The following is a 10,398-nucleotide window of genomic DNA, read 5'->3' as shown; positions in this document are numbered from 1 at the left end:
TATATAATTTTTAGTATTTGGAAAATAATGGAAAATAAAAATTATTAGATAGTGAAATATTGATTTGGTAGAAGACATGTTTTTTGGAGCGTTTACCCAAAGATGTAACATCGAGTTTGGCCACTTATTCCTGTCACAATCTCACCAGTAATGTCGACTATTGACATTGAGGCTTCATCTTTTTCAGTTTTTGTTTGACCATCAAAATTCCTATTTTTTTGTTTTCCTTTGATTTTTTTAATATATATATATATATATATATATATACATATATGTGTGTGTTTAGGGTTGGGTTCCAGTGAGAAGTGTAATAAAATATCACCACCCTTGGATACACACATTAGGATGAGATACACCGAGATGCACCGAATCAATCCTCGTATCAAATGAGATTCATGAGTGGGTTTGAGATTAAAGGTGATCAATGGTCCGGATATGTATGTGATTGTGTGAAAATAACGGTTATGGTGAGAAATTTATGATCTTTTGGATGAGTTGATTTTTTGATATCACTTCAAGTATTTAACTATGTCCAATTACCTTTAACTGACGTCATTGACCTTTATCTTCATTTTTAGTCATTGTCATGAACTTTTACATACATTTAGTAACTTTTAGATGCATGAATTTGTTAAAATTTCATCAATGATGATAAAATAGGTAAATAAAAGTAGATGAAATATATGAAGGTTTATTATTCTCACATTTTACAAAAAACCATTTTTCTTGACGTAACCGAACTATATATCTGTGTATTTGCATGCACGTGTTGAAAATTATCAAGTCAAATATTTTAGATTAGAATTAGGGTATTACAAAACATTGTTTTGATTTATATTGCATCTCCAATGTATCGGTTTCGTAAAAAACAATTTACGACTAAGGTCGGTTGGTTTCTAACTCAATGCGTACGGGATGATATTACTTCATCCTTCCGCAATTGCAAAATTATTCTCGAATTTCTATGATGGTGATCCATCAATATCACGTACCACCATCTGAATAGTTGGTAGTCTTATATACGTTAGATCATGAACAGCTTCACATTTGTCCATATGACTGTCTCTATAACATCTAATCTCAAAGGAAACTTGCCTAGTCGTTTATACGATCCTAATCCGACCATTTGAAATCGTCATATATCCGCTCAATTATATCAAATTTCATCACGTCTGACCTAACATAAACCATTCAAGTAAAAACGGATAATGGTCATCGGTCATTAGCGATAATCATCCATATCCCGCTTAAAACAACTTCTAAATAATACGAAATGATTTATTTGGATTAATCGAAATATAAATAAAAACATATATAAAATTTGAAATCTCGAGAAATGGCACAAGACAACATAACACATGGCAGGAGTCAGAAAAACAGGACAGTAGGAGCTGAAATAGTATAATTATTGTGGCTGGTGCCATGTGAACCCATTCACCTTTCACTTCTACCATTTTATTGCCCATAATACTACTTCCCTTTTTATTCTAATTTTGGTTTCCAAGTACATTATATAACACCAATAACATTGGGTTTTTTTTTATTACCCTGAATATCCAACCCGTTTTACGAGCCGACTAATTCGAAGACAACCACTTGCTTTGCAGGTAGACCGAAATCACCGCATTTGAACCTCCGTGATCACAAGGGAATTTTTGTTATTCCTTGGATTTGAACCTGGGACCTCATGACACTTTTGACCTTTAGAGCCAAACTCAAACCAATCAAGCACCACCTTTATTGTTGAATATTGGGTTTTTATATATTTTAAAAGTTATATGCCAAACAACTTCTTTATGAATTAAATATGTTAAAGTAACCCTTTACTGCAAACAAATGTACCAATAACTTGGTCTGATTGGACCCCATATATAATAAACCCATAGAATATTGTTTTTATAAGATAATCAAAGAGACTTGATAAATCATACAAACTTGTTTTCATTGGTTGTTTCACAAGTAGAGCGTTAGCAAAAGAATGACGGTGTTTCTTTGTACAGAAAACCAGAATCAAATAATGGCGTCGACATGATGGTTTCAATTATTTCAGGTTTAACATTCAATCATTTCAATTTTCCCGAGAAATATTTACCATATGAAAAGAGGAAAAAACGGAGTCTTTGGAATAAAGACAAAGAAGGGTGCGTAATAATTGGATTGAACCGATCTCAGCGTGTAAGGAGATCTGTCTCTTTCCCTCTGTAACAATTTCCTTGATTCTGGCCAAAATACATCCCAACAACCTTCTGTTTTTGTTTAAATCTCAACAAACACATTTCATTCAGCATCATGTGACATCATATTCAGGCATAAGTTAAAAACCTTCATAATGCAATTGAGTTGGTTCAAATGCAATTCAGATACTATTTCATATCATGAACCAAAGGGGAACTCTATAAGCTTGGGTTTCGTAAGCCTATAACTACTATAACTATATATATATATATATATTCAGGAAAAAAAGGGTAAATTTTGATTAATACCTCAACATTTCTTTGGACTTCTTCTATGCAAAAGTTGGGAGGGAGATATGAGGAGTTTGTCGTTGGCTGGCTCCAGGATTTTCTAGCCCGCTTTTGATCCAAGCAATGGCGTTTAGATCTGTAGCGATGGCGGCCAATTCTTGGCTTGCCAAAGGAGAAAGTTCTTCATATTCAACGAACTCAGGACCCAATAACGAATGGGAAGCAGCATTATTTTCAGGACCAGAACAGCAACCATGGCCACACCTTGATGGAGTCACACACTCACTGCAATAACCTTTTAGAAACTTAAACCCCATACTTTCTGGTTTAGAGGCCTGTATTAAAGGTCCCTCTCTGGGTACAACACTTCTCAATTGCCCATTTTGAATTCTTCCATTTGGAGGGGTATAAACGGTAAATGCTCCATAATGTGGGGTTGGATGCGGAAGGGTTTCAGGGACATGCTCATTCTGATCTGCCGAGGGTATATCTTCAGCCTCCATTGCACTGCCATCTTCGTACTCTGGAGCTTTTACTTGATTCATGTTCCCATTAGATAAAGTGTCCTCTGAGGTTGTCTTTGGTCCGTCAAAGTGGTTGTTTTCAATCTCCATCTTAGTACTAGAAACGCACATATAAGCGTTAGGCTGGATGCATCTGCGCCTTAGTGTTGAATTCCAGTGATTCTTGATTGCATTATCTGTTCTACCTCGCAACAGTTTTGCGATGGATGCCCATTTGTTTCCATGGATTGCATGGGCATCGATTATAATCCGGTCCTCTGCCTCTGCAAACATAGCATCCAAACCATACTTATCAAGTGAAAATGATCAGGAAGAAAAATAAAGCATATATACCTTCCGTCATTCAAAACTTCCTTATTAGAAAGCACTTAAACAACGCTTTCTTTTAATCCACTAAAAGAAACAGCAAACATATATTTAGAGAACCCCAAGTTCAACAAGAATTTAAAAGTAAGTCGGAGACAGTCTGAACCTTTCACGAAAAGGCACACTGCTACCTAAATTTATATTCTTACGAGTTTGTGACTGCAACACTTATGCATGCCATTTCCAATGATCCCTTAACATTCTAATCAAAATATGTAATGACATTACAGACATCTTTTTTGAATAACTCAGAGAACAAGCAGTTCAGGACATGAAGAATGCATAGAACTGTGATTTACAGCCATTCAAGATGATTGGTAGTGTCACTTATGTGGGGAAATAAAAACGTGTCAAAGAAGGATGTTTGAGATCAGCTGTTAACACAACTGCAATTTTAAATAGTCTAGAAAGTAGCATCCACCTTGGTGTGACATAGTCATCTATTAGTTTAATCCCAGCTGCTCATTTTGGTAGTTAAGCACACTATAAGATTTTGGGGGGGGGGAGGAACCATGTCATTCCCAACCATCAAGCATTGAATGCAATAGAGTTCATTTGAGCAGACATACTTGTGTTCTCTTGTTCCTTTGGGAGGGTACCTCCCTGGAAACTAGAAAGATTCAGGGTTTAACATGGATAGGGCTTTGAGGAATACACAAGATTCATTTGTTTTAATGAGCAGAAAAGCATCCACCTCCTAAGGACCAAAGTTGTTAATGGCTCAAGGCGCACTTAGGTGCAACGGGGTCCTGGGGCCTAGACGTGAGGCGCGGGACTCAGGAATGCGAGGCGCGGGCCTCAGGAATGCGAGGCGCATCTTATCAGTGTATACACACACACACACCACTCACACACAGTTACACACAACAAGTCTCCAATGCAGCAACCAACAATACTTCGATAGAGGCAAAAGGGTTTAAAGCATGAGCCCTGAAGGAGAAATTTTAAGGTCTTGTATTTATAGAGAAGGAGGCTTGAAGTTCTAAGGACTTAGTATGTAACATTAGGGTTTGACTTATGTCATCTATTTAATAACGCTTTTTCTAAGAAATTTAGGAGATGAGAAGATGAGAGAACTTATTTAATCTTAGGGTTTAACTAGGTATATTGTAACTCCTTATGAGGCGCACCTAGGCCCACAAGGCGCCTCAGCCAAGGCGTAGTGCCTTAGTGAGCCTCATGAATACGCTGAGCCTCGACTTGAAAAAAGCCCAAGACTTTGAGCCTTATGAGCCTCAGAGACTAGGCGTGCCTGACAACTATGCTAAGGACATTGAACTGATACATATAATTTAAAGACTGCCAAACAAGATCCAACACATAACTGGAAATTGAGAGATTGATTTTTGATCACTGAGTATTGTAAAACCTCCATGGGCCAATAGAGTGATAATATCAGGAAGCGAAGATATGACAATTGACAAGGCTGGATAGAACTGTTGGGATGCTTGGTACACTAAATAATGGTTACCATCTTTTCAGTTTCATTTTTGTTGTTATAGTTTGTGCACTACTACCTCAACTCCCTATAAGTGGAAGCCTAGTAGGTAGCAGCATCCTTTTATGAATCCACACAACTCCTAAGCTTTATTTATCACCCAACAACTCACCATTGTTGTTGAGCCCCACACATACTGAAGGGAGACGACCTATTCAGAGAAAAACAGAAAGCAGCTACTGGAGGCAGGACTTGATTAGGTGTTGGCTTGAGAGCTGTCGCACAGGACCTAGGTACTTGTTAACGTACTTCTGGTTCTAAAATCCACACACACTCCCCCCCCCCCCCCGACACTTTTGACCAACTAGTCCACAGGGCCCATGCAAAATGCCCCCTCCATATTAACCAGGCAAATTTAGGCCTTCTGGCTAGCATGAGTGGCTCCTAAAATGTTGATAGGACCTGCAGGATTCTAACATGAGCCCTCAAAGTAAGACTTTCAAAATCAACAACAGCTACACCATAACCAACCAAGTCCTGAGGTCAGAAATTTAAATATATAAAAGCATACTCTTTAAAGAAGTTACATGAGGACATCTTCTTCACATCTTAAGGTGGGATACTATGACCTAATCACCACTTTGAGTAGCAAGGAAGAGGAATTGAAGTATACAAATGTATTTCCCAACACTAGCTGATGCATGTCATATAACAAAAACTAATTATTTCACTTCAAGAACGACAAAGCTCCCCCATGTAAAATTTCAACTATGGCAGAAATATGCCAACGGAATAAGATCTTAAAGCATGAACAAGTAAACAAAGATCATTAAAGAAATAGACGGTCAAGAGTTGTGTGCCTTTTAGGAAAAGAGACATAAACATGATGACTTTTCATAAAAGTTCTCACTTTTCTGTTATGACCATTATAAATTAGGGATCAGGATTTATTGATTTCCATATACTTGAATATCAACAATCATTCCAAGTTTAATCAGCATTTTTCTGCAGATATGCATATTAAAAGGAACCTATTCAAAGCTAAACAAACCTTGTTAGAGCAACAAGCTATAATACATATACTCGTCAATGAAACATAAAATATATAGAAATTACTTCAATTTAACTGTGACAACACCAACAGTTCAATTTAACCTGACAACTTATTTGTAAAACGTTAGAACTTTTCTTTTATGACCGTTTATATTTAGTGATTTCCAATGAACTGAATTGCAACAATCATTTCATCTTTATTACATATTTGTTTGCACACGTGCATGTTAGTGGGAACCTAATCACAGCTAACAAATGTTGTTGGAGCAACAAGCTGTAATACATAAACTTATCAAAGAAACATAAAATGATAGAAATCACCTTCAATTTAACTGTGATGAACCCACGAGTTCATAGCTATAAATAACGTTAGGCAAAAGTTTTAGATGTCAGAAGGCACTAATTCTTAAGCTTGTGAGCCTAAATTTAATGATCTCACTCTCCATAAGCAATCTGGTACTTAGTAATGATGGTGCCCTTTTGACTTCATATAGTTTACAAGGAATGTGACGACGTCATCAAGCCGACATATGAACACATTTAAAGACTTGCGTAACTTCTCAACTTAACAAATTGAGACAACTATTTATTTTTTCCTTCCATTTACAACTCAAGTTAACAAATAGTTCATCACAAATGAGTTGTGGTAGTCCTTTCATTTAGTTTAATGCATAATACGCTTTTTAGCAATTAAAGAGAGGGGAAGGGAGCTCATAGGTACCAAGTGAGAGAGCGTGTAAAAGACACACTACTTCCATAAGGTAAAGGTTGAAGGCCCACTAATGCTTTAAATGGACACCCCATAATTCTAAGATGATCATCATCCACCATTTTCTTAAAGTGTATATATAATATACCGCAAATACTCACACACCTTCCTCACCTTTGGTGAGGTTTGAACCCTAGACCTCAAGGAGGCTGGGATCTGCTGGTAACACAGATACCGCAAGGCCAAGGCCAATGGCCCTTGGACTCTACCGCTTACAACAAGCGTAAATTGTGACAATTCCTTTTGAAGACCGTGTGAGTGTAAAGAGAGAGCGTGTGCATCAACTCTCATCCATGTTCTATTAAAAGAAATTGAGTTAAGTTTACTGGTGCAATAAATTTTTCCTTATAGCAACAATATAGCCTATTTAATCTGACAGATACACTTCATGCAATATGTTTGCGCTCATAACAACAATATAGCCTATTTAACCCTACATATATACTTCATGAAGCTGCTACTCAACAACATTTGCCTAAATTTAAGTCTAGACAAAATGATCTCATTTAAAGACTCACTTAACTTCTCTGAGTAGCAAACTGAGAAAATGCATTTCTTTTTCCTTGCATTCCAATTTCCAACTCAACTCAACAAAGTATTGATCCCAAATGAGTTTTGGTAGTTCTTTCATCCCAAGTATTGTACAATATAAGTCGTAGCAATCAAGGAAGGGGGGAGCTCATATGTACCAAGCAAGGGACTTGTATAAGATAAACTACTTCCACAAAGGTAAAGATTGAAGACCTGCTAACGCCTTAAACTGACCCAAGTATTACTAGGAAAACTATCATCTACCATTTACAGCAAGAATACATCATGGCAATTCCTTTTGAAGACAACATGAGTGGAAGTCTAGAGAGAGGGTGTGTGCATCAGCTCCCATCCACGTTCTGTTAAAAAAAATTGACGTAAGCTTAATGGTTGCCGTAATTTGCCCTTATAGCACAAAATAGCCTATTTAATCCAACAAAGATATATTGCGTGAAGCTGCTACTAGACAACATTTGCCTAAATTTAACGCTACACAAAATGATCTCATTTAAGACTCATTTAACTTCTCAGATTAACAAATTGAGGAAATGTATTTCTTTTTCCTTCCATTATAACTCAACTTAATTAATAAAGCATTCATCTCAAATGAGTTTTCATAGTTCTTTTTAATCCAGTTATTGCAGAGAAATTAAAGAGGGAGGGGAGTTCATAGGTACTGGGCAAGGGAGTCATATACGATGAACTACATCCCTAAAGGTAACGATTGAAGACCAAGTAATGCTTTAAACCCACACAACGTAATAGTAGGAAGAATGTCATTCACCATTTACAGCAAGAGTAAATTAGGGCAATTCCTTATGAAGGTAATGCCAGAGCAAGTGTGAGTGTGGAGAGAGGGTATGTATATTAACTCTCATCAATGTTCTATTGAAAAAAAAATTGAGACAAGTTCAATGGTCAACATGGATTTGGCCTTATAGCAACAATATGGCCTATTTAATCCGAAAAATATAGCGTGTAAAGTTGCCTCTTGACAACATGGCCTGTATTTTCATCTACACGAATTGTTCACTAAGATCCTAGAAGTAAAAGGCACTCCTCTTTCTCAAGAAAGGAACACACACAAGCATTTATTATTGTACTGCAAGTTATTCTCATATTGGGTGCTGGCATGTTCTTTGAGCAGATGAACAAAAATACAAAATTAGCTACACAGCGGAATAAAAATCGCGTTGGTCTCGTACTCTCGTCCTCTTTCACAAAATTGTGTTGGTCACTTTATACCATAGGTACTTCCATGCTAACAAGACCCAAAGCTCACACAAAAGTCCCTAGTTGCTTAAATAGTGCCTTTGACACAAACACAAACTAGTATCCTGACAAGGCCGACAAATTTATGAGCCATTATCCCGTTGAAAAACATGAAACAAGTGTTGAAAACACACTGAACTGATGGTCACTAACTGCCTTCGGCTCTCTATGAATGGAGATTTCCTATAATTTTTTATATCTCTCCTTTTCCTGTAATTTTATTTCCTTAACTCTTGTTCATCCCCAATTTTCTGTTAGCCTTAAATACACTAAGAAACTTCTAAATCATACGAAGCAACTACAAAAAATCAAAATGTATGATAACTAAACCATCCAGAAATGATTAAGCGACCAGAGTAGATTATGTAGTGTGATAGATTGTCATGATAAGCACTGCCACACAACCAATTGGGACAAAGGCCAATATACTTTAACCTAGATTGCAAATTGAAGTATGCTATATTCTATAGTCCCCAAACAACGCTAAATTCCCGGATTCGCACATTAAAGGACCAAGAAAACTTAGAAGTCGGCCTGCCTCAATCCCCAACTTGAGTAAACCCACAAATAAACGGCATTACTTAATTTATGGGTATCATACACCACAACCAAGGACACGGAAACTGAATCATCACTTCAGCGTGAAACAGAGAACAAAAAACCCTACTAAGGAACGGCATTCGTCATCGATGGTTGAAAAAACGTGATCAATTGACTAACATATATAACCGCTGAATCCCAAGAAAAATGCTAAGACTGATATTCTATAACGAGGTTGCGGAGTGCTCTTTCTTACCAGTAAAGGGCTTGCGCTCAACAGCAGGGTCTAACTGATTACACCACCGCAGACGGCACGACTTCCCAGAGCGCCCAGGGATACCTCGAGCGATCAGGCTCCAATTCCTCGCCCCAAACTTGCTCACAAGTTCACTCAAAACCACGTCTTCCTCCGGCGACCAAGGCCCCCTAACTTTGCTCTTCTTGTCAGCACCACCGCCGCCTCCTCCACCGACTTCAGCCATCACCGCGTCGACTTCTCCTCCTCCATCATCGTGACCGGTAGAGACGGCGGCGGAGATCGTAGGATCGAGGCTGTGCCCTGTCTCTTCATTCATCTCTTCACTTAACCTCCGTCGTCTGGCTCTATGTTCTTCGGTTTGGACTTCCTCTCGCTAACCGTACCAACCCGACTAACTGCAAATTTTGTTTTTCCTGGGGTATAAATAATTTATGATATATCACTTTCACCCCTAAGATATATGTTAATTACACTCACACCCCCTATATTTCAAAAACCTTCATACAAAGTAAAATTTTAAGAAAATAACAAAACATAACTCTTTATTCGATTTTAAAAAAGTTGACCACACAATAATCCATTTGTCCAATACAAATTTCATTAATTATACAGTGCGACCAGTTATTTATCGAGTCGTTAAGCACTATTAACTTTTTAAATTCTGATATAATGTCATAAAAACAATTGTTTCTTTGAGTTTAAACCTTTTAAAAAATGATCCATTTTATGTGTCTAACTGTAAAGTTATTGTTCATGAATTTATCCTACGACATGACGAGAGATACTTTTAGTGACACCAAAATGACCTTGGAAAAAGTTAGGGGTTGAAAAGAAAAGTTTTTAAAGTCGATGGGAGCTAAATGCACTTATCAAGAAGTGAAGGGGTGTGAGGTGTGAGTTTTGTTCATTATTATGTAAATGCAATGTATTCTCATCATTATATGCGTTTGTTTGTTAAGAAGATCGATGTTATTTAATTGACATGTGTGCCCCATTTCAAATACTATGCTTTTCTTTGTCATTTATTAATTAAAAAAATAAAATGATCATTAGATTATTATGACTTTTTTGTATTGTAAATTAAATCAAAACATGAATAAAGATTTTAGAGCAAATTTAATTGATTATTTGATACAAAGAAAATAGTGATTTTGAATTTTTATTTTTATTCCAATGAATTC

General features: G+C 36.9%; 1 protein-coding gene across 1 annotated transcript; it reads right to left on the bottom strand.

Annotated features, from left to right (window-relative positions):
- Positions 1-2,343: 2,343 nt before the first annotated feature.
- On the bottom strand, positions 2,344-9,585 carry LOC112507752 (transcription factor MYB1). Its single transcript, XM_025112446.1, has 2 exons — positions 9,215-9,585; positions 2,344-3,252 (listed from the first exon to the last, which is right to left on the bottom strand). The coding sequence occupies exons 1-2, from the start codon at positions 9,531-9,533 to the stop codon at positions 2,507-2,509; spliced, it is 1,065 nt and encodes a 354-aa protein (XP_024968214.1). The 5' UTR covers positions 9,534-9,585; the 3' UTR covers positions 2,344-2,506.
- Positions 9,586-10,398: the final 813 nt, after the last annotated feature.

The sequence above is a fragment of the Cynara cardunculus genome (genome assembly GCF_001531365.2).
Source record: "Cynara cardunculus var. scolymus isolate 2C chromosome LG 1, CcrdV1, whole genome shotgun sequence".
Taxonomy (NCBI): domain Eukaryota; kingdom Viridiplantae; phylum Streptophyta; class Magnoliopsida; order Asterales; family Asteraceae; genus Cynara; species Cynara cardunculus.
Note: the sequence above shows the minus strand (reverse complement) of the source record. Positions and strands in the feature narration are given on the sequence as shown.

What these genes read in the sequence shown, in the direction of transcription:
- LOC112507752 (XM_025112446.1), bottom strand. Translation starts at nt 9,533, where the DNA reads ATGAATGAAGAGACAGGGCACAGCCTCGATCCTACGATCTCCGCCGCC. An exon ending in TGAGCGCAAGCCCTTTACTG is followed by an intron (nt 3,253 to 9,214) that starts GTAAGAAAGAGC and finishes CTATGTTTGCAG; the next exon opens with AGGCAGAGGACCGGATTATA.